The sequence below is a fragment of the Corvus hawaiiensis genome, chromosome 11 (assembly GCF_020740725.1).
Source record: "Corvus hawaiiensis isolate bCorHaw1 chromosome 11, bCorHaw1.pri.cur, whole genome shotgun sequence".
Lineage (NCBI taxonomy): Eukaryota > Metazoa > Chordata > Aves > Passeriformes > Corvidae > Corvus > Corvus hawaiiensis.
In genome coordinates this window covers 22,640,290-22,663,374 of record NC_063223.1, presented here as the reverse complement: position 1 = coordinate 22,663,374, position 23,085 = coordinate 22,640,290, and the positions used below count along the sequence as shown (strand labels likewise).

The following is a 23,085-nucleotide window of genomic DNA, read 5'->3' as shown; positions in this document are numbered from 1 at the left end:
AAGAGGGGTTGGGCTTCAGAGATCAAGTCTAAAGACATTCCATTTAACTAAGAAAAAAGTGTAATATGATCACATTTTACAAGAGATTATCATGAAAAAGATTTGTGGTAGGAAAAGGCATGAGGAAGTTTCATGCCTTTAAGTAGAAATCAAATAAACTGTTAAGAGAAATAAGATGTCAGGTCTTAAAAGTGGGTTATGTTTAACCAGAAGAGGGAAAAAACTGAGCCAGAAACACCAGAGTTCCTAAAAGATTTCAGGTGCTTTCTCCTTTTTCTTATTTAATACCTTAGAGTCAGATCTCATCTCACAGGCATTATTTGGCTTGTGGGGGCCATGGTCCTGGTCAGCAGTGGCATTCCTATTTCTTTCTTTCTCCCAGGAATCTCCAAAGAGTGCAGCAAATGGGCCCCCAAGGATGTTGTTCTCTGGTATTATTCAGCTGATCCTCTGGAGAGGACCAGGCACTGCTGGGTGTGTGGTGAGCACATGGAATGAGATCAGGAACATTTGTCCTGCCTTAGGACACAAGGAGAGGGGACACACATGTTAAGTACAGAGTGGGAAAGGGACTCAGACCTAAAACTAAAAGAGGAGACATTTAGATGAGATATTAGGGAGGAATTCCTGGCTGGGAGGGTGGGCAGGCCCTGGCACAGGGTGCCCAGAGCAGCTGGGGCTGCCCCTGGATCCCTGGCAGTGCCCAAGGCCAGGCTGGACATTGGGGCTGGGAGCAGCCTGGGACAGTGGGAGGTGTCCCTGCCATGGCAGGGGGTGGAATAGGATCTTTAATGTCCCTTCCAACCCAAACCATTCAGAGGTTCTGTGACCTACATATAAACTCAAGCAACAGGATAAACTTGAATAGCAGGATAAAATTCCTTAGTGTCTAAACACAGCAGCAGAACCAAGAAGTGAGGGAGAGAATTAAGGGGGCAGGAGGGAGACTAAGAGAGAAATGCAACCAAGAAAGATGTGGCTTCGAAGAGAATTTTAAAAGAGAGAGATGGAGGGCAGAGTTAAGATTGAGCACAAATCACTGCATGACTTCTGGATCCTTGTTTTTAATATTACACTGACCTAATTAATTTTACATAGAAAAATATGTATCAGAGGCTTTTTCCTGGTCTTATCTTCCTTTGAAAAAAATTATTTCAGCTGTTTGCTCACCCATGGCATTATTAGCCACACCAAACCATTTTTGAAACAGTGACATTTCATGCTCAGCTTCTGCACAGAATTATAAATTTAACTCCGACAAACCACCCAAGTTAGGCAGCAAGTGCAAGAGCCAGGTTCTCAGAACAGGACAGGCAAACACAGAACAGGAAGGGACCCTCAGGGATCATCCAGTCCAGCTCCTGGCCCTGCACAGACACCCCAACCATCCCACCCCGTGCCTCAGAGCATTGTCCAAACGCTCCTGGAGCTCTGGCAGGCTCAAGGACCAGGATTGTGCCTGCTTTCTGGTGGGCATCAAACAGCACATGAGCCTGTGAGCACCAGGGATGTGTCTCTGAGTCTGGACCAGGCTCTGAACACTCAAAAAGGGTCCTCTGCAGGGTACTGATTTGCCAGAAAATACCAAAACTTGAGACTCTCTAAGATTTTTCCAAAGGGTAATGGGGTGTCCTAGCAGGGAAGTTGGAGTAGATGACCTCCAGAGGTCCCTTCCAGCCCCAACTGCTCTGTGATTTATCTCTTGCCAATAATAAATGAGTAAGAGAATCCTACTTATGAGCAACATTCCCTTTCATATTTAAATCTTCCCTGGCACTTTCCCAGGCAAGAATTAACCATGTGCTGCGTAGCTTATGGAAAGGGACAGTCTGAGGTAGGATGTTAGCAAGTAATAAGAATGCTATTTTGATGATTTTCATATTTTAAAAGGTTAGGCTTGATGTCACTTAATTTTCTAACTGAGCAAATCTGAACAAGCTGGGTCTGCTTTTACAATCTGTTGTCTTCACAGATGCAGATTGAATATATTATTGATTCTATGAATATGCTTATCTTCTAAGTTTACCTCGCCTTGTTAATTCAAGGAGCGTGGTGGAGCATACAGGCTTTTGGAGGGGCAGAGACAATCCCTGAGACACAGAGTCCTCCTTCCTCTTTCAGTGCCGAGCAGCAGCAACACCCAGAACACACCAGGAACACGGTGCAGGCTCCAGGTGCCAACCCCAGGGCACTGCTGAGGGCTCAATGTATTTTTCAGGCTAATTCATGGTTTCCTGTGGAGAGGATTCCCAGTAGGTTTGTTTTGCTCCATGTCCTTTGTGGGCAGGTCAGGTTCATGATCTCGTTACTGGGATCCTGTGAGAAAACCCTCCCAAATCAGGCCGAGAACCCGGAGCAGCCCGTCCCTCCTCGAGCCATCACTCCCCGGTTGCTCACCCACCGCGGCTGGAGCTGAACGAGATACAGCTTTCCCTGTGGGAATGGAGGCATTTTCCTGCAACCGGGAAAAGAAAGGAAATTGTCACCCTTAACGCGCCTCCTGCCTCCCTCGGCAGTGCTCATGGGTCCCGTGAACTCGGGCATTTCTGCCTAAAAAGGGGTGTTCCAAACAGATCCTCGCTGTAGGAGCTGTGCTGCTCCACTTCCCCCCTCCTTGCTGTGAAATGCTTAATGAGCTTTTATTGTCTGCACATACTTTAATGAGTTTTGAGTGTCTTACTTTGCATTTTATTTTGCATACAAGAAGCAAGTTCACTTGCTTTACTTATTGATTTAACCCCTGATAAATACTCTGGCTGCCTACTGCCGTGCAGGTTCCCTCAGTGAGATACTGTGATAATAATTTCTTTCCACACAGAGCCGAGTCAACTGCGCTTTAGCAAATACGTTCTGAACCAATAGTTTTCGGGAAAAAAAATATTTTCAAGAATTCTTATGAAAAATACTAATCAAGTTACTGGGAAGGAGGCTTGGTCTCTTCAGAGAGCAGCTAAAGACGTGTCTGTGAAGTCAGCATCTCCACTAGGACTGGAAATTAGTCTTCCGTACCTCAGTCACCTCGACAGTCAGAGCAGCCCTTCTCTGCACTTGTGTCAGAGCAAAAGTAACAGTTTTGCCAATGACTTATTTCTATCTAAAGCCAGAATGCCCCTGGAAAGCGCCAGACGAGTCGGGCTGTGGCTGCACCCTCCCCTCACGCCCCTTTTCTCCCTGACTGCGAGAGGCAGAGGGAGAAGGCTGGGACAGACACCTTGTGCTTGGGAGCAGCGTTCCCAAACCTGCGGGGCACAGATGGGGACAACCCGGAGCCTGCAGCCTCCCCAGGAGCGGGTCCCCCTCGCCCTCGCCCTGCGGCATCGGCCGCGCTCCTGAAGCGGCGCATCCCGGCAAAGGTGAGAACGAGTTCACTCCACCACGAAGGGTCGGGGCTTCAGTGACAGCAGAACAACCCCTCAGAAAATTTTATTAGCTGTAAGCTTGAAAAGTGGAAAGGTGGAGAGAAGAGGTAGAAAAATTAGAAAAAAAAAAAAAATAAGGAGACATAAAGAGGAAGGGAGGAGAAAAGCACGTCCTCACCTTCCTATCTTCTTCCTGCAGTATCTCCCCGTTTCCCTTTCCTACTCCCGGTTCTCACAAGCATTCCCAACACACACTTGGGATGATACAGGACCCAAAACCTCAGCAACTTTTCTTGGCTTGATGCAGTCTTAGCGGGAAGCAGCGTTTCACCAACAGAGGTTTTAGCGCCAGGGATGCTGACGGGAGAGGCGGAGGGCTCTGCTACCTGACTTGGGGCGTGCTGCTGGGGCGCCCGGCTCGGGGGGCCACCCCCGCTGCCACCCCCGCGGTGGGATCCCGCTCCCCAGCCCTTGCAGGGACAGCTCCGGTCCCGCAGGCCGGGTCCCCGCCCGCCCCCGCGCACAGCGCGCTGCTCCCCGCGCCGCCCCGGGGCCCCGCTCCCGAGAGCGCTCCCCGCGCCTCTCCCGGGGCTCTCCCCGCCGGGAAAGGGGCCCGGAGCCGCGCGGGGATGGGGCGCGGGCATGGGATGCGGGGATGGGATGCGAAGATGGGATGCAGAGCCGGGGATGCGATGCGCGGATGGGGCGCGGGGATGGGGCGCTCGCCGAGCCCCCGCTGCCCCCCGGAGGAGCGGCCGCCGTTACTTAAGCGCATCCCGGCGGCGGCGGCCGCGGCGGGGGAGGCGGGGAGCGGCGGGCCCGGCGCAGGGACGGCCCGCGCCCCTGCCCATGCCCGGCTCGGAGCGCGGCGGGGGCGCGGGCGCTGCCAGGCGACGGGAGAGCCCGGCTGCGGCGCGGGCAGGGCGGGACGGGCGCGGGGACAGCGCCGTGCGCCAGCGCGGCGGGGCCCGAGCGGCTCCGGGCGGCTCCGGCTCCCCCGGCCGGCGGCCCTGCCCTCCTCGGCGGCGGGGGCCGAGCGGCAGCAATGGCGGCGCGGGGCCGCCGCCCGCCCGGGCAGCCGCGGCTCTAGGAGGGGACGCGCCGGGCCGCGGGGCGCCGCTTTCCGCCGGGGTATTTATTCCTCCCCTCTCGCTTAAGTTGCCAGCGGAGCGCGCTGGCCGGCGCCTGTCCCCCCCGCGCCGCGGAGGTGCGGGGCGGCCATGGAGAGCCCCGCCGAGAACCCCAGCAAGGCGGCCGAGTACCTGAAGGAGCTGAACAAGATTATCGAGACGCAGCAGGAGCTGCTGGAGAAGCAGAAGCGGAGGATAGACGAGCTGGAGCAGCAAGTGGCCAAGTTGTACCACGAAAATGCCTGCCTGCAGGACGAGCATCACCGGCACCTGGCCACATGCCGGCTCCAGCAGGGCGTCCCCCCCGCGCCCCCGGGGGTGCTGAGCGCCATCCAGGAGAACGCCAGGCACGAGAAGTAAGCGCTGCCCGCCTTTCTTTGCCCCTTTTTCGCGGACGGGGTTTCCCTAGCGGGGTTCCCCTTCCCTTTCCCCTCCTGCCTTCGGGTGCCCGAAGCCGCCCCGCGTAGCCGCGCTGGGAGCAGCGGGACTCCCTGCGGGGTGTGCCCCGGGACGAGCCCCGGGCGGCTCGGGGGACAGCGATGGGGTGCGGAGGGGTGGCCCCAGCCTCCGTCCCCCAGCCCGTGCGGGTGCCCGTGTCTCACTCGTTCTCTGGCCGGGGTCCCGGGGGGTTTCGAGCCGCGGCGGCACACGGCTGTCCGGCGCACGGCTGTCCCTGCGGCCACCACTGCCCCGGGCCCCGCCGCCCGCGGCGCTCGGGGGATGCCCTGGGCAGAGCCGCGGTACCGGGGCGCTGGGAGCAGCGGGGCGAGCCCTGCCTTTCCGCCCGTAGCGTGTTCGCTGCCGCTGCGAGCGCCGTGGCGACCAGGGGTACCCAGCGCGGGGAGCTGCTCGCCCCCCGGGAGATGCCCCGCGGCGCTGCCGAGGAGCGGCCCTTGGCTCCGGCCGCTATCGAAAGTGACCCGGCCAGGGGTCAGTAAACATTGGCCGCTCGCCACCGGCGGGCTGGCCCGAGCCAAAGACAGCTCGCCCCGTTCGGGCCGCCTTCGCTCCCGGCCGCCGCATCTATTCCAGCCTCTCTAAGCTGTAATTAATCGTCTGCGTCTCTCCGGCGCTGGGAAAGCCGCTTAGTTGCACCGTTCCGAAGCGGTAGGGATTCGGGAATAGCAAGAGCTGAGGTTGGCGCTTTCCCGGAGTGTTTTTACTTCTGGAAAAGTATTTCAGGCTCGGCTTTCCCGGAGCGGAGTGGGAAAAGCATGCATGGGATTACGAGCCCACTCCGCTGCTTGACACAGCACAATGGGCTGTTTGTGATCCGCTGCGCTCGAATTCCTTCGGTTTATAAATACAGACGCGGCGGCTCCCGGCCGCCGCCAGCCCCCGGGATGCGGGATCGCCTGCTCCGGGCAGGCGAGGGATGCCCGGCAGGGAGGGCGAGCCCCGGGCCGTGCTCCGGCCGCGGGATGCCCGGGATGCCCGTCCCGCTGCGGGAGGCTCCGCTGGCTCGGTCCGGCCCTGCCGGGGCCCCGGGCAGCGGCTCGGGCAGCCCCCGCTGGGGTCGGCCGCATCTCCCTCCGGAGAGCGGTGTCGGGCAGGGATATCCCGGGGAGCTGTCCCGGATGCCGGGAGCTCCCGCCGGCAGGGTGGGAAGCGCTGCATCTGTGCTCGGAGTCGGGGGTGCTGGTGCTCCGAAGCAGCGTTTTCTCAGCGTGCTGCTGCTGTGGAGGGTCGCCGGTCACTCACTCAGTGTTCCCTGTGCCTGCTCCCGTTTCCAAGCCTTGCCCCTGGCCAGGGGAGCAGAGTGGGAAGGGACGGGGGGCTCTCCCTCCCCAGCGCCCTTCTTGCTGTCAATGTTAACAAGGCTGTGGAGCTGGGGTAATCACTTTAGGCTTTTTTATAAACAGAGCTGTCTCTCTGAAAGTGAATATCTCCTTTAATAATCTGGAGAGCATGCTGTCATTTATGAGTCAATCAATCCCTTACGGAGAAAGGGCTGTTTCCAGAAAACATGGATTATTTACACGAATCCTATCCTGTGTATCCATGTCCAGTACCCGAGGATTTTTGTGGCCATGCTTGTAGTACAAGATGTCAACTCAGCTATCTTGTCCCATTTGTCTCTTGTAAATGACATTACCAAAAATTGTACAAATGGCTTGCCTTGTTTGATAATATTTCTCCTCTGCAGCCCAAGACTCCTTTGCAGAGCCCTCCTTGGGCAGGCAGCTCTGGGGACTCGGAGGCTTTTAAGTCTCTTAAGTGGATTTGATGCTGGGATCAGAATTAATCTGGGATATTTATGGCAGAGTTGTATTGCTTTGAGGCAGAGCCTGGAGGCTTAGTGGGGAAGCTGGGAGCCAGCCCTGTGCATCTGGCCGGGCCCTTGGCCCACGTGCGTGCCTGGGGAGCCACAGCTTCAGGGCCACCTTCATCTGAGCAATGCTGTTGTCCCCTCTCCCCCTCTCCAAAATTGTCCTCCCTTGGGAGGGAGCCCCTTCTTCTCTCCGGGTGGCCCTGCCTGGCTGGGTGGGTGGCTCACCCCCGTGGGCCTGGCACAGCAGCTGTGACAGTGGCTGCTGAGGTCCCACGCTGGCCAGAAGCAGGGACAGGAGCCACCCGTGGCAGTAGTTTATTCTCTGGCTGGATACAAAAGATGGAGGAAGTCTCCAACTTGGAAAATAGAGAAGGATACCCTTGTTTTAAAGACTTCTCCCAGTCCTACGGTTCCCTCAGCTTCCTGACAGCCCAGCCTGCAGGTTCCAGGGGTCTGTAGCTTGCCTTTCAGAAGCTCAGCCTCAGTTTCCTCAGACCTAAATGTCCCATTCACCTTGGGTATGTTTGGGTGGGGAATGGGGATCCGTTGTTTGCTGACGTTCTGTGTCAGGTGCTAGTGATGCTGAAATGGAGATCTCTGGTTTTGGCGGAGAAGGGGTGTGTCCACCTTGTTCCCTCCTATCCCAGGGCACATCCTCCCCATCCTTCTCTCTCCAGAAGCAGCTTCGTGCCCTGCCACCATCAGTGACCACTGCTCCTCCTGACCCTTCAGTACCTCACAGCTAAAAAGAATGGAATCCTTTTTAAAGGAAACCAGGCTCCTCTTAGACGAATACACTGAGAAATCAGTGCTTTTAGAAGTTCTCTTGTACCTTGACTTGAACAGTCTTTCTAAACTGCTTAGACTGCAGTCCTGCAGCAGTTCCACCTGTGTGAAGTGGCTGTGGCTCCCTGGCAGGGGTTCCATATTGCCAGATGTGGTTACCTTGTATAAAAGGAAGTATGGAAATGCTATACAACATAATATGGTTATGGTTAATAAAAGATAGTAAAAAAAAACCCAAACCCAACAACCAAACAACAAAATCCCCAAAAGTCCTAAAAGTTTTCAGTTCTTACAATGGAAAGACTATACAGGTGAAGACTGCTTAAATAATTTGGAAAAGCTGGTGTAATTGTAGAAATTCTGTAGCTTGTGAGGAGGGGAACTGTTAATGAACCTTGAGACAGACTTCTGGAAGAAAAAAAACCCCAGTCCAGTAATGTATGTATATAAATATATGGTAATAATCTGGTTTATGCACTTCCAGAAAATCCCAGAGTGAAAAGAAAGTTTCTTTTGTGCCAGTTGCTGATGGAAGAAGGGAGGGAGGAGCAGAAGGCTGGATGGTTGGGTGCAGGTGTGCTTCTTATCCTGCAAGGACAGACCAAAAAAGGTTTGGGGGTGGTCCCATTAATTTTGCAATAACTGGCTGAGAGCAAATCAACGTTAAAATGCACAGATGGAATTGAGAATAGTTGGTTACAAGGCTTTGTTAGATGTGATGAATCAGCATAAGGAAGATAACAATAGGTGTTTAACTCATTAGGATAACAATAGGTGTTTAACTCATTAAGGTGTTTAATTCCGAGTTGTGTAAGGCTAATTTTCAGTGAATCCCTTTCATTTAACGTTTGAGAAGCAGCAAGAGCTTCTAGAGCACAGCATTCGGTGTAATTCAGTAATGCCCTTTTTTTTTTTGGTGTAAAACCACATGCACTGTGTTTTCTCAGCTCTATCTGAGGATAGTTTTTTGTGTCTGGGAATTCAGCACTGTCCCCTCGCAGCTTAGGGAGGGATGTTTGTGCTTATCCTAATCAAGTTAAAAACTGTGCTGCCTTTCCACGGAGAAAGTGCCTGGTGAGAGGCTGAGGAGGAGGGAGAGGAGAGTTGTCCGCTGAGACAGAACAATCTGAAGGGGCTGTTGTTCGCAGCTCGGTCTGAATTCTGCACCTGGCCTGGCTGATTTATTTTTAAATGAATCTAGGGCTGGTTTTGGTCTCTGGGCCAAGACAGCCCCGGTTTGGAGCTGTAAGACACCCTCGGTGTGTTTGGGTCTGGGTGAGGTGTGCTGGGAGCAGCGGAGTAGCTGAAGTTGTTGCTCTGGTGACAGTCACATGTGAAGGCTGCGTTGTGCCCTACATAAGCCGAGCTTGTGACTTTGCCTGTCGCTGCCGGCGCTAGGAGCTGCCCTGCACACAGCCTCAGCAGAAGCCAAAGATTGCATTAGTGTAGAGACCAGCAGGGCTTTTTCCTCCCTCCAGAGATGTCCTTTGCTAAGACAGGCTGTTCAAATGACGTAAATCCCATTTCCCTGCCTGCGCCGCGCTTGAGCAGCAGCTTATTTTTGTTTGCTGTGCTGAAGTGGAGGTACCCAGCATCTGCTAAAGTAGGCTCGTGCTTGGGCAAGCTTCTGCTTTCTCTGCCTGCTTGGCAGCAAGGATGGAGCTGAAGTGCTGCTGCTGGGTCCTGTTTCTCCATCAGCTGCGTGGGGAAGTGTGATCTGTGGCTGCGAGTCTGCAGTGCCAGTGCAGTTCTTAGCAGGAGATGCACCTCTGCTGGTTTATCTGGCCCAGCTCCCGAGGAATACATCCATGTGGAAAGCACAGGCTGTGTCCAGGATGAACAGATTATTCCTACAGGGCGCTGTGTGTTCTGTCAGCCCTGTAGCAGGTAGGGATGGTGTAATTCCAGCCTCGGGCAGAAACTTGTCTTCAAATAACTTAAAAGAACCCTGTTCCCTTCATTTTCAATGCATAACTGGAATGGTGTGACTGCTGAGCCCTGAGAGTGAGGGTTTCACACTGAAGGGAGTGCTTTTGCTTTTGCTTTTGAAGCCCTCATTTTGGGGTCATTAGTGTGATTTGGACAGCAGCACAGGGGTGAGCATCCCTTAGAACAGGCATTTGTGGTTCTGGCAGGCTGCAGGAAATCAATAGTGTGAGGATGTGTAATAACATGTGAACTTGCTAACTAAACTCAGCTAAATTATTCTGGATCTCTGAAATATTGGTAAATTCTTGTACTTAATATCTGCTAAATGTTAAGCTAAATGATAACACGTATAGACAAATTCATTTGAAAACTGATGTGTACTGTATAATCAATAAAACAAGGCAGAGAGGGGGGTGCCAGGAGCAGTGATGACAGAGCAGAGTGCTGGTATCAATAAAGTTCCTGGGAAGTCAGAGGGGGGGTAGGGAAAACATGGTCCAGAGAAAGGACAGCAGAAATCCATGTTGTTTTGGGAGAGGAAAACCAGTGTAGCAGAAAGTAACCCATCCTGTAACACGATAGCTTTAAAGATGGTTTCAGAACTTGAAGTAAATATGTCCCATTCAGAGCAGAGCAGTCCTAAAGGATTACCAGGACTCGCTGGATCTGGAATCCTCCTCTGATGAAGCCTTTTATTGTGCTGACACACAACACAGCTTTTGAGCTTCCCAACTTTGGAGTGGTGTTCTGAGCTTTAAGAACAAAGTACATTTTCGTGCTCCTTGGTGCTTTGATGGCCTTCCTTAGGAATTCACTGCTGAGGAAACTGAAAAGCGCTTCCAGAGATGTGGTTTTGGAAAAGATCTGGCAATGTGCGTGGATCTGGGTGAGCCAACGAGAGCTGCTGTGACTACTGTGAGCCAGGTGTGTGAATGAACATCCCCTTCCCTCTCTCCCAGCCCCTCACTCCAAGCCAGCCTGGATCTGCTGCTCTGTGCACACACACGTGGAGTTCACAGCAGGACACTGCTGAATCCCCTTCCCATCCAGGGTGGGCAAGGGAAGCCCTTACCTGGTTTGTACTGCCAGTCTTTGCTGGTTGTTGTCAGAAGCCACAGCAGCCAGAGGAGCAGGATGGCCCCTGTGGAAGGAGGCTCTCCCTGCAGCAGCTCTGTCTGTCCTTGGCTTCTCAGAGGTGGGCAAGTTTGGGATGGTGCCTCAGGCAATGGCTTTGGGCTCAAGCCTAAAAGTCAGCGTTGCTTCTGAAGAACTGAGCTTTCTGTGGAGCGAGGGATGCTGAGCTGTGTCCAGTCCAAGTGACAAACCTTTGGGAGAAGGTGAAGTACAGACATGCACATTTCTGAACCTTGCAGCCTTCTCGCCCTGGTTATTTGCTCAGGAGGACAAGGCTCCCTCAGTGCTTAGGGGAGGTGTCTTCTGGCACAAAAATAAGTTGCAGCTTTTTTGAAAACCTGAAGCAAGATACAGCACACCCAAAGAAGTATCTTTAGGAAGAGCTGATTTGAGAGCAGATCACAGAAGCTCTGAAAGAAGAAGAGCAAGGCATTTCAAGGTGTTTTCCTCCAGCATACGGATGGGGGACTAAATTATTAACACTGAAATAGTAAATTCTTAAATCCTCCTTGCAAGTAGCATCTCAAAACGCTTTGTTTTATTTTTTAGACCCAGCAGAAGCAGGTGGCTGTTCTTGTGCTGGCCAGTGGTGCTGTGCTGAGCGCAGTGTCTCGTGCCCAGAGTGCGGCCTTCAGACACAGAGTTTGGGCAGAGTGGCTGCAGAGTCTGTGGGCTCCTCCAGGGCTCCCTTAAGGGCAGGAGGAGCAGCCCCTGTTTGACACTGCTCAGTTTGGTGGTCCCTGTGTGGTGCACACCCACAGAGCACTGAATTTCCCTGGAGTTCATGGCTCAGCCGGGGTTACAGTCCCCATTTGGGGAGAGCTGCCCCCAGAGCAGGCAGCCTGTACCAGGTGAGTCCAGCGTTGGTTATTTGGAGCTGTGCTCTGCCCGAGGCTCCTGCCTGCAGGTGCAGGGATGTCATCCCGTGCCAGGCACCAAGGGGGTGTGTGGGAAGCTGCTTAGGTAAGTGGATTTTGCAGGTCAGAAGTAATTCCTGATGTGCAGCCCACACTTGCGTTATTCTAATTTGATCCCATCATTCCGACTCAGACCCTCTCTATTATGTTAATTAACCTTTTTTTTTGTGTTTTGCAGCCTGCAGATACTTTTAGGCTGTACCTGCCAGCGCTCCTGCCTTTCATCTTAGCTCAGCGAGCCCGTGAATGAGGTTGTCATAATTCCCTTCTGCCCATATCCTTGCCTAATTGCACTGTTTTTCTCAGCAGAATTGTTGAATTGGAAATGGAGACAGTGTGAGCAGGCTGTGGTACAGCAGAGCGGCGTAGCTTGAGGAGATGGATGTGGTGGTGCATTCTGCTGGCTGCTGGGTACCTGTCCCTGGGCTGCTTTTATTCCCACCTTCCTTGCTAGGGGACTCCTCTCCAGATCCTTCTGGCATTTCCCTAAAATCCTGGAATTCTCAGCTGTTGTAGCTGCTGCAGTACATGGGAGAGATGCTGGTTTTGCTGACCAGAAATGTGGATCGGAATTGTTGCTGTTAATGGTCGTGTCCCTGTGGCTGAGGACAGGGGCAGAAGCAGGAGCAGGAGGTGTTTCCTCAGTCCCTCCTGCTGACCTGTTCTCTGCCCTCGGAGCAGCTGAGCACTGGGACTGATGGCTGTTTTACAGCTGGGCAAGTCAGAGTTAATGATCTTGTCTTAATGGGCTGCTCAGACATTGAGGTGAGAAATGGTTGTGTTAAACAGCACACTTGAGACAAACAAGCCTCTTAAATTCCTGGGTGCCTTCGTGGCTCTAAACCAACTTGTTTAATGATGTTTGTATGGTTGGTGGCAGGAAAAACTAATGTTAGGATCAGAGAATGAATCCCAGACTGGTTTGGGTTGGAAGGGACTATAAATCATCTCATTCCACTCCCTGCCATGGCAGGGACACCTCCCACTGTCCCAGGCTGCTCCCAGCCCCAATGTCCAGCCTGGCCTTGGGCACTGCCAGGGATCCAGGGGCAGCCCCAGCTGCTCTGGGCACCCTGTGCCAGGGCCTGCCCACCCTCCCAGGGAACAATTCCTTCCCAATATCCCATCCAGCCCTGCCCTCTGGCACTGGGAAGTCATTCCCTGTGTCCTGTCTCTCCAGCCCTTGTCCCCAGTCCCTCTCCAGCTCTCCTGGAACCCCTTTGGGCACTGGAAGGGGCTCTGAGCTCTCCCTGGAGCCTTTTCCAGGTGAACACCCCTAGCTCTCCCAGCCTGGCTCCAGAGCTGAGTCTGCTGCAAAGCGGCCCAAATATTTGTGGAGGATGAAACGCTGCAGAACAGCGCAGTGCTCACACCAGAACCTGAAACCCTGACCCGCGCGTTTCTCGCCGCCGTTGTCCTGTCGGGGCGGAGCTGCGATCCCGGAGCAGCCCCATCCCTGCCCATCCCTGCCCATCCCTGCCTATCCCGGGGCAGCCCCATCCCTGCCCATCTCTTCCCATCCCTGCCCATCCCGGGGCAGCCCCATCCATCCCTGCCCATCCCGGGCTCGGGCCGGGCTCCCTCTGCCGGCTCCGCTCTCCGCTGCTCCCGGCGCTCAGCCACAGAGCCGCATCTGGAGTGTGCAGCCTGTTCTGATGGCAGCATCTCCGCTCCTTCTGCACCTCCTCAGACGTTAGAAAGGCTGCTGCGAATGCAGCCGAAGATTCCTCATGAGCTAAGTTTTGTCTTGAAGTGCAGAGGGAAACTTTCTTTTCAAGTGGTGCCATTTTAAAATATTCGCAGGAAAGAAATTATTCTGCTGCAAGGCATCTGTGCAGACGGAGTGAGTCTTACTGCTGTGCTAGATAAGAAAAATGCTGCTACTGAGCAGCTCTCTATAGCAACTGATTGAAATATAATATACATTATTTGCATGTTAATAAGATTTCTAGCCAGACTTCCCCGACAAACGCAAGTGGAGACAAAGACCTGTATGTAATACATCTCTAACTGCACCAGAGTAATTCAGATTTCCTAAGTGTGAATTCACTTCATTCTGTAACGAGGCAAAGAAAGCAGCAGGGGAAGGTGGGGGAGCAATCTCCTGGCCTTCTTCAGGGTTTGGGATGCAGCTGGGAGCTGATGTTTGTCAGGGTTTTCCATCTTCGCTGGATTTCTCCTGGCTGACAATGGCTGCAGGTGACTTGGGAGCTTTTAATTGCTCTTTTTGAGCACGGAACTTGGAGCTATGGGGGAAATATAGGGAGACTGTCCTCAGCTAGGGATTATGCTGGGAAATCTGAAGCCCTGCTAGAGTTAAATCTGGCCAGAGACATCAAGGACAAGAAAAGCTTCTATAGAAACGTCAGCGATAAAGGGAAGAGCTGGGAAAATGTGGGCCCTCTGCAGAAGGAAACAGACCTGGTTACCTGGGTCAAGGAGGGGCTGAGGCCACAAAGCTCTTTGGTAACCAAAGGATGTCCCTGAAGTTCTGGCTGCGCCTCAATTAGCAGAGCAGCGGTTGATTATCAGGGAGTTAATAAGACACAGCTGTGGAGTGGTACCTTCTCTCAGGAGGTGTGAGTGGGACCCTGAGTGCCTGCAGGTGTTTGTCCCAGGAGGAGCTGCTGGAATCCCCGCCCGTGGCCAGGTGGGACTCGGTGCTGGAGGGGAGCCCTGGGGCCCGGCAGAGTTGAGCAGCAGAGCTGGGTGAGCAGACCTCGGTGAGCAGACCTCAGTGCCTCGTTGGGGCTGGTTACAGGTAAGAAAGGGGATGTTTTAACGTGAGTAAGCACTTTAATACGAGGTGGGCACAGCCTCTCTTTGCTTGAGTGGTCCAGGTTGCCTTAATTCCAGAGGTTTGCTTCAGCAATGTTTTGTTTTTCATTGTTTTTCTGTGACTGTAATGGTTCTCTGCTCATGCGTGGGGATATAAAATCTTGTCTGGTTGTCTTCTGTGTGCTATTAATGGTCCTGGAAATACAGCAAAATGTCAAGGATGCATGTGAGTCATTCCAGACAAATGATTGTCTTCCAGTTCAGGTCCCATCAACCTGTGGTGTTGATGTCTTGGTATGGCTTTCTGAATTTAGAAAGTTATATTTCACTAGAATTAAGAATTTTTTTTTGACAAACAAAAAGCAAGCAAACCCTCTTGTAATGGATTGTGGTAGACAACAATATTCTTTTAGCATGGTTTCTTGGTAGGACAGACACAGCACTGACCCTTTGGGTGCACCAGCCCTGTGGCAGTGGCTGGGTGCCAGGTCTGCTCTGGGGCTGCTCTCCTTGGCACCGTGTTGGTAACTCGTGCTGTGTGCAGGGAATTGAAGGGGAAGGTCCCTGTCCGTGCCCAGGGCAGGCTGCAGACTGGGATTCACTCCTGCAGGGCAGCTGGGATGTGCTGGGTTCTGAGGGGCCTCGGGGGTTCCGCTCAGGGCATTGCAGAGTCCTGGGCCATCCTTCCTCTTCATCCTGGCTGCTCACCTTGCTGCAGCCCCTTCATTGTCCTTTCACCGTGGAAGTCAGAGCAGGAGCTGCTTCAGAAACATTTTCTGCTTGATAGTCCTTTGTTCCCCTAATGGTTTCCTGTTCAGGCAGGCAGGTGTTCCTCTGGAAATTTAAGCATTGTTATTCAAATCCAAAGCACCTTGATATACCATTATTTTAAATTCTTGAGGTAGGTGCCAGCATCCAGTGGCACCATGGCCCCAGGGCGTGAGTGCTGTCTGTGCCCTGTGTTTTGGGCTGGCTCTCTCCAGGTTCTGCAGTGCTGTCCTCTGTGAGCACGTTGGGCTGGTTATGTGGAAGGTCCTTGTGGTGATGGTAAAGAAGGAATTCACAGCTGTAGGAATATCCTCTGGGGTTTTATTTGCTGCTGGGAGTTATGATTAATGGCTCTACGTTGTGGAGAGCAGGTGTATTTTGACTTTTCCTTGCATTCCATCTTTCTATGTAGCCCCATGGCAGAAGCATTTGATCTTGGCTTCAAGCTGGAGCAGCTGTGTGCACTCCAAAGAACATCTGTGTTCTTTAGTGTGTTCACTCTGCTTGGCTTTCTTCTTGACCTAGGCAGGCCTGTGGGTGGGGATTCTTCAACCCTCAGTGTAACTCTTGGTAAAATTCACTGCTAAAACCAAACACTCTGTCCTGATCTTTTTTAGGCAAAACTAGCCTCTCTCATCTTGTGTCTTAATTCATGCACATAACTTGGGTGAGTGTACAGTGCCATAGAGGTGAGCAGGCTCTAATTACAGGAAGGTAAAGTGGTGATGCCTGACCCTTCCTGTGGTTCCTTCCTGGAGGATTTTCCTCTCCATTTAGCACAGCCTTTCCTGGTGTTCATCTCCCTGATTGAGGCCCCGCTGTGCAGGGGGAGGGCTGGGACCTATTGCAAATGAACCAGCTCGATTTGAATAAGGTAGAAAATCTATATTCAGCTTTCAGGCTTGGTTCTATTTTAAGCTTTCAATTGAGTCCACCACTTCTTGAGTGCTTGATGTTGTCAAGGGTTGAGAGAATGACTTTGTCTTTCAGGAAAGGAGAAAGCTGACTTTATTTCAGGTTTGCTGAGGTTGTGACACCAGTGCTAGTACAGTGTTAGTGCTGACATGGAACACTCCCCCTGCCTGGTGGGCTGTGTTTGTGCCTGTGCCAGTCAAGTGCGTGGAGATGAAAGTGCCAGGCGTGGAAGGGCGGAGAATCAGTAGTGAGGAACTTACCTGTGACCTTTTTTCCAAATGGCTTGGGAGGAAAACTTTGAAGGCAGTGATCTGAGACTGTGGATGTAATTCAATAGCTGCTCCTGGCTTGCATTGCAAGGGAATTCTAAAAGGGTGATAAAAACTGCCTCACATAAGGTAGGAGAGACCTCTTGAATCAAAGGTCAAGAGTTGCTGCTCATATTTATTTCCAGTGACATGAAGCTTGCCAGGCCCATGCCAGGCTCCTGTGACTGTGTCCTGGTGTAGAAGGAGCACACCTCAGTGCTGGTGCAATATTTAATCAGAGCCTGATGTGCAGGTGACTGGGAACTGAAGGAAGGGAGGCAGGGAAATTAATTTCTGCTCCTGCTTTCCCCAGTTGTGCCTTATAAATTGCCTGGCCTTTGATGCTTAAAAAAGAGAGTGGTTGGACTTGGATCTGGATTCTCTGTTGAGCAGCACAGGTTGCTTTTAATCCTAAAAAGGAGATTTGCTGAACTCTCTTCAGAGCAATATGATGAAATGGGGTTTTGGTTGTGCACAAGTGTTCCAGCAGTGCAGTCCTGTGCAGCATTACCATGGCTGGTGGCTGCAGCCTCAGGCTGCCAGGACCCAGGGGAGCACTGCAAGCTGAGCTCTCCAGTGGAGCGTCCCTGTGTCCCCCCTTGGACCTGCACACGTTCCTGGGGCAGGGCTGTGGGAGCTCTGGGAGCTGAGCCTTGGGCTGTGGAGGTGAGGGCAGGAGCAGCTCAGTGTGTGTGAGCACACATCCCTCAGTGGGGTGTGCTGGAGCCTGGTCAGGGCTTGGGGCTGTCCAAGGGGATCAAGGACACTTCAGGATCTCCAGCGGGGCTTCACGCCTTGGGGGAAGCCAACAATCCTTGGAAAAGCAGAAAAAACCTCATGGTTTGGGTGTTTTCTCCTACCCTCTCTACTCTTCTTCAGTATAGTGACAGCTTTAGGGTGGTAGAAATGTGCCTGTCTTGGAACTCATCACTGAGAACCTGGTGCTGCTGTTGGTGCTCCGGGCTCTCATCTCATGGGGTGATTTCCACCCCCCCCCCCCCCCAGCCTTTTTTTCACCCATCTGCCAACTTCCTACAGCGATCTTATCTCCATCCAAATGCTTCTGATCAGAGCAGCTCCTGCTCAGGGGACTGAGGGCTGTCCTCTGTCCTCTCACCTGCTCCCTCTGGAAGCAAGAAAGAATAATTTTTTTAAACACATTGCAGAGTTATGTAACTTCTTGATGGAAGTGCTTTCCAGCACCGAGCTTTCCTTATTATGTAATGTGATACATCACCAGAACTTGCTGACATAAGCCATGATCTTCACCTCCACTTGCTCATGAAAAACGTATTATTTCCTTGACCTTGCTTGGCTCTGGGGGCTGTGGGCACTATCAGGAACTCATCTGAGTATTTTACTCTGGAGAAGGGAAACCTGCTGGTAAATCAGGTGCCAGTCTGTCCTGCCTGCTGAGGGAGTGGCGTGTGTGGTCTGAGTCTCGTGGCTTTACTCCTGTGTTGTTTTAAGTGAGTTGTTCTGTGTGAGCATCTTTAAATAGGTGCTTCCCAGGCTTCTGAGAAAGGAGCAGCCATGGTTTGTGTGGCATGGCATGACCCCCTTAGGCTGTTTTATGAGTCATCTTGCTGCGAGTGAAGGGAATCATGAAAGGTCTCAGAACGAGGTAAGAGTCCTTTGCAGCTAACGAGATTTAATTGAGAATATACTTCCCTCATGCTAACAGTGCAGCGAACCTTGGCATCCCCAGCACACCTAGCTAACTTTACAAAGGTACCTGGCAAAGGCCACCAGAGCTTTGCTTAATAATTCAGCATGTGCAGGTCTGTAACTTTGTCAGTCTTTGTGCATTATGTTGATTTATGCTCTGGTATTCTGTATGAATGGATTGTGTAGAGTGGCTGTTCAGCAGCCTGCTGTTGTAATAATAAAGGCCATGAAGCTGGTGTGATGTGCTCTGTGATTTTGGGGGTGATTCCAGCCCACAGAAGACAGACCAATAATCACAACTGGTTCTGCTTTCCCCCAGGAGCAGGGATGAACTGGAACAAGCTTAATACCCAAAGCCTTTTGAACCAAACCCTTCAAGCTTGCCTTTAAACCTCCTACAAAAGGACCTCAAAAGACCATTTAGAGACAAATAGCCAATTTGTAAGCCATCCTGCTCCTTGGTAGCTGAAATGCCAACAAAATATCTCAAATCTATGTCACCTGCTCAACTGAGCACAGGATTTCCACTTTGCTGCTTGTGCTCAGCAGAGTGGTTGTTGGGACTGGTGGAGAGTTAACTGGGCAGGGTTCCCACTCAGGCAGGAGCTACTGCTGGTGCTGTCAGGGAGTCTGCCTTAATAACCAATGTCCACTGTACAATATTACCTTCACCAATTAGAATATTTTCTTTAAGGCAGGGAAAGTAACAGAAAAGACTCAAGTGTGCTGCTTGTGACTTTCTGCCAGCTGATCAGAGGGTGATTTTACTAGAATTCTTTGTCAGAATCAACAATATCTTCCTCTTCTTTAGCTTAAGCAGGATGCTTCTATTTCTGAAGAGCAATGTTGGTGTGGGGTGGCTTGATCTCCATGTGTTCGATGCCTGGGAGATGGAGAAGCTCAAATATCTAATTAGCCTTCTGTTTCAAAGAAGTCAGACTTCTAAGCTGCAATAAGTAGTGTTGTCTGGGATGTGGAAATAGCCAAAATAAACAGCAGTGCCTGGGGACTGGGAAGCTTGGGATGCTGTCAAAGCTGATAAATTCTCTTCTCTCTTGGCTAATTTTGTGTTTAATATAAAGTGTGGGGATGTGCTGGGTCTCTGCCCATGCACTTGAGAAGGTGTGAATAAAGCAGGGTTGAATGCAGGAGCTGCTGCTCTGCAGCTCGAGACCTCCTGGGGGATAATTGTTCTTTGAATTGGAAGAGTTCTTGTAAAGAATACAGACTGGGAGAGCTGGGGGTGCTCACCTGGAGGAGAGAAGGCTCCAGGGAGAGCTCAGAGCCCCTTGCAGGGCCTAAAGGGGCTCCAGGAGAGCTGGAGAGGGACTGGGGACAAGGGCTGGAGGGACAGGACCCAGGGAATGGCTTCTACTGCCAGAGGGCAGGGCTGGATGGGATACTGGCAAGGAATCGTTCCCTGGGAGGGTGGGCAGGCCCTGGCACAGGGTGCCCAGAGAACCAAGTTGTTCTGTTATTCCTCAGTGTTTGAAAAAATCCTGTCTCAAAATACCACGTCCCCAAACAGAGCAGGTAGAAGACTATATTATTTATCTGCTTAATTTATGATCTTCCCTGGCACTGCAGCATTTGGAGAGCAAGTGATTCTGTTCTTGTTGTGAATTTTTCTTTCTACTGACCCATCCCTTTCTCTGATGAAAAAGGCCAAGGCTCTTGCTGCAAACCCTGGTGCCCCTGAGGCGTTTCCTCGTTTCAGAGCAGAGCCCCTTCTCCACGTTCAGTTGTAGCTGGAAGGCAGAGCTTTGGCAGCTTCCTGCCATCCTTGCTCTGCTTAGCTCCTTAAAAGCACTACAGATACCCCTCCCAAATTTAACTTAGTCTTTGCTTAGCTTTCCTAACCTCCCAGGAGTTTATATTTGGGGTCCATCTGTTAGCTTGGCCTCACATGACAGTTTTGTATGGGCTCTTCTTTTCACTTCCTTCATGGGGCTGGGAGTTCTTTACATTTATTTTCAAACTTATCACCAATGTCTAATTCTTTGGTGTCTCACTACCCACGGAGCTGCAGATATTTTTATTTACATGTGACCAGTAATCCACTGTCGAGCATCAAAGTCCACATTGAAGGCTTCCTGTTGGCAGGACAGGATTACAAACAGCAGAAGGCAGTTGCACAGCACCAACTCATTAACTATTAATTATGGTATTTCTGTGTAAAGTAGTTGCTTTAGGGTTTGCTGCTCTGGTAGCTCTGGGAAAAGGGCTCTTACTGAGGTGGCTGGGTTATGTTCTGCACCTCTGACAATGTGATTTTTCATGATGCAGCCTGAGCTGAAGGAATACATCACTACTGAAAAACCCTAGCCATGCTCACTCACTTGCTTTGATAGCAAGAAAAAAAATCCTGTTTCCCTTCATAAAAGTAGTGTGGACAAGAATTTATACTTGGGAAAACTTCCCTTCCCTTTATGTCTGGTTTTTATTTAAAACCCCATAAACACATGAAAAAACCAACAAAACCAAACCAACCAACTAAAAGCCCCCCAAGCCATCAAAAAAAAAAAAAACAAACAACAACAAACCAAAAACCCAAATCCACCAAAAAAATCTCAGATTCTGGGGGCTTTCACAACCTGTGCTTTATTTTACCTCAATCGACCAAATGTGGGAAAACAGCCACTGACATCCTTTTGTCCTTCCTCATCCAACAAAATATCCCATGGTGGTTGCACAGCTTGTGTGTGCTAAATATAGCATGGATAGTGCTGGAGGAAGAAATAAGGTTTGTCTGCCTTGGACACCTCTCCCTGCTCCCAGTTTTCCAGGATCATTCCTTTTCCCATCTCCCCCTTGTGCAGTCACTGCTGGTGTCACCCTGTGCTGGCTGAGGAAGCTCATTTGGGCTGGGGTGGCCAAGGTGAGGTTGAGAAATGAGTTTTAAGTGTTTTGGCTGCCTCTTAGCGTGAGCCTGGAAGCATCATCGCTGTAATTCTGGGTGTTTGTGTCTGTGCAGAAGGGAAAGGTGTCATTTCTCTCCTGCCTTTTCGTGCTGGGACACGGAGCCTGCCTGGATCAGGGGCTGCAGGGGCCTGGATGCCCCAGCTGCTCTTTTTCCCCCTCATGAAAATGGACTTGTAGAGCTTTGCAGACAAGAGTGATATGGCACAACTTCTGAGTGGAGGCAATGAAAATGAGCTGCAGTGAGGTTTTCTGTTGGTATTCATGTTTTTGTTAAAAAAATACACTTTAACGTAGTATCTACAGTGTATTTGACTGAGCAGTCTGCCACACCTTGGGTTTTTCATGAAATATCCAAATACAGTTTTACCTTAGCCTTTAGCCGTGCTCCTGCACAGCGGCCACATTCTATTTATCAGCTGGATTTTCTTCTGCTTTTGGGTATTTCAGTACTTCAAGTTGAAGGTGTTTGGTTTTTTTTTTCTTGGAGAACACTTTACAGCTGGTGTTAACAGTGATTTCAGGTACCCTGGCAGCTCTGTGTTCTTAGAATTGTGTTTTCTTGATGTTCCTTTTATTTTGGTAATTCATCCTTTGAAACCTGGTAAGATCCAGCAAGTGGACAGACTTCCTTGAGCTGGAGCTACCTGCAGTTGTGGGTAGCTGCTGTTCCAGTTCAGAAGTTTTTTGCTACTATATGACACTTAAAGCACACAGTGAAATTAAAGAAAATTCCCAACTAGGTTATTCTGAGAAAAATCTTAGCCCTGCAGTAGAAAAGGGCATAATGAAAAGTTTGCTGTTGCTTGGACTTAATGGCTGAAATAAAAAACCTCCACCTCCCAACAAAGCAAAATGAATTGCTGTCTGATCTCTTGTTTATAATTAAGTAAATGGATCAACTTGAAGCACTGGGAAGTGTGGCAGGTTTACCCAGGACTCTCAGTAGCCAGTGCTGCTGACAAAGCATCAGTAGATTTATTAAATTGCTGAGTCTGTATTTCCTTTGTTGCTTGAGCTGCCAGTAGAATCCCCGAGTAGCCACGAGTGGCTTGTTTGACTTAGGGCTCTCTGTGCTGTGCATCCTCCCCACTGTTTACAGGAGTGTTGGAGCTGCAAGGACTCAGTCCTGATCCATGGGGTGTGCCTGGGAGGCTCTGTACCACCCTTCTGAGGGAGCTCTGCCATTCACGTGTCGAGAGTGTTGCTGAAATTCGAGTTCCATGGAGTAGGCGTAGCAAACCTACTTATAGCACCAGTGCTTCTTGCTGGAACCATCTGGTGTTGGATCCCTGGCATTAATGAAAAGCTTGCTCTTTATGTAAGAAAGGGAAGAAAATCCTTCCAGAACAGTCAGCCTGGAAAACATAGGACTTCCCTCTCTTTCCTCTCCTCCCCCCCAGAAAAGGGATTCAGAGAACCCAACTGTAAATGCCACGTGAAACACAATTAAAAGGTGTCTGTGACTGAATGTCTCATCTTGCTTAGAAAACATTCACTGGTATTTTTAATCCCAAGTCAGAAACTGCTGCTGTGTTCCTGGCATCCTGCTGGAAAGGGTGTTCCCAGGACAGGACCAGGAGCAGGCTCCTAGGCTCTGCACATTCCCAGGGTTGTACATCTGGTTTCGTGCCCACCTCAGTGACAGATGAGGGTGTTGGAAAACGTGCTCGGTTTCTGAGAGGTGGAGTGCAGCTCTGCCTTCAGCTGAGGGCTGGCTCTGCATGTCAATAATTAACCAAGGTTGTTGCTCGTGTTTTCTTTGCCTTCCCTCAAACACTTGGAGCACACGAGCAGATGTTCTTGCTATTTCCACCTGTTAGGAAGGCATCCCCTTTCTGTGTTGAAATTTTGGGCTTGTTTTATAGACTCTCAGTTGCTGATACAAGTACTGGGCCAAATAACATCTGTTTGTTCAAACAAATAAGTGAGGACACTTTTTTTCTAATTCTTAATTTCTTCTGACTCTGTTAGACGTGAGCTTGGCTTTCAGAGGTTTCCATCACGTTCTTTGTGTCATCTTTGCTTGATCTTTGAGATTGTCATGCATTGATGCATCTTCTCAGGTTTGGCTGGGTTCTTACAGGTGTAACATATTATAAAAACCAGGGGTAGTAGATAGAGAGAGTAAATATGATATAAAATAAATATAGTAGCTTTTATTTGTAGATATTGACTTAGCTTTATTTGGAAGAGATTACA

The 23,085-nt window shown here is 50.9% G+C and overlaps 1 protein-coding gene across 10 annotated transcripts in view; it reads left to right on the top strand.

The window, feature by feature from the left end:
* Nucleotides 1–4,433: 4,433 nt before the first annotated feature.
* IQSEC1 (IQ motif and Sec7 domain ArfGEF 1) overlaps nucleotides 4,434–23,085 on the top strand; it is a 282,288-nt gene continuing 263,636 nt past the window's right edge. For 5 of the 10 annotated variants that reach the window (XM_048315517.1, XM_048315516.1, XM_048315514.1 and 2 more), the window contains exon 1: nucleotides 4,435–4,845. In XM_048315517.1, the coding sequence (XP_048171474.1) occupies nucleotides 4,580–4,845 (266 nt within the window). In that variant the 5' untranslated portion in view covers nucleotides 4,435–4,579. Of the gene's footprint in view, nucleotides 4,846–23,085 lie in introns of all 10 variants that reach the window. The other 5 variants (XM_048315515.1, XM_048315523.1, XM_048315524.1 and 2 more) reach the window with 2 other exon arrangements.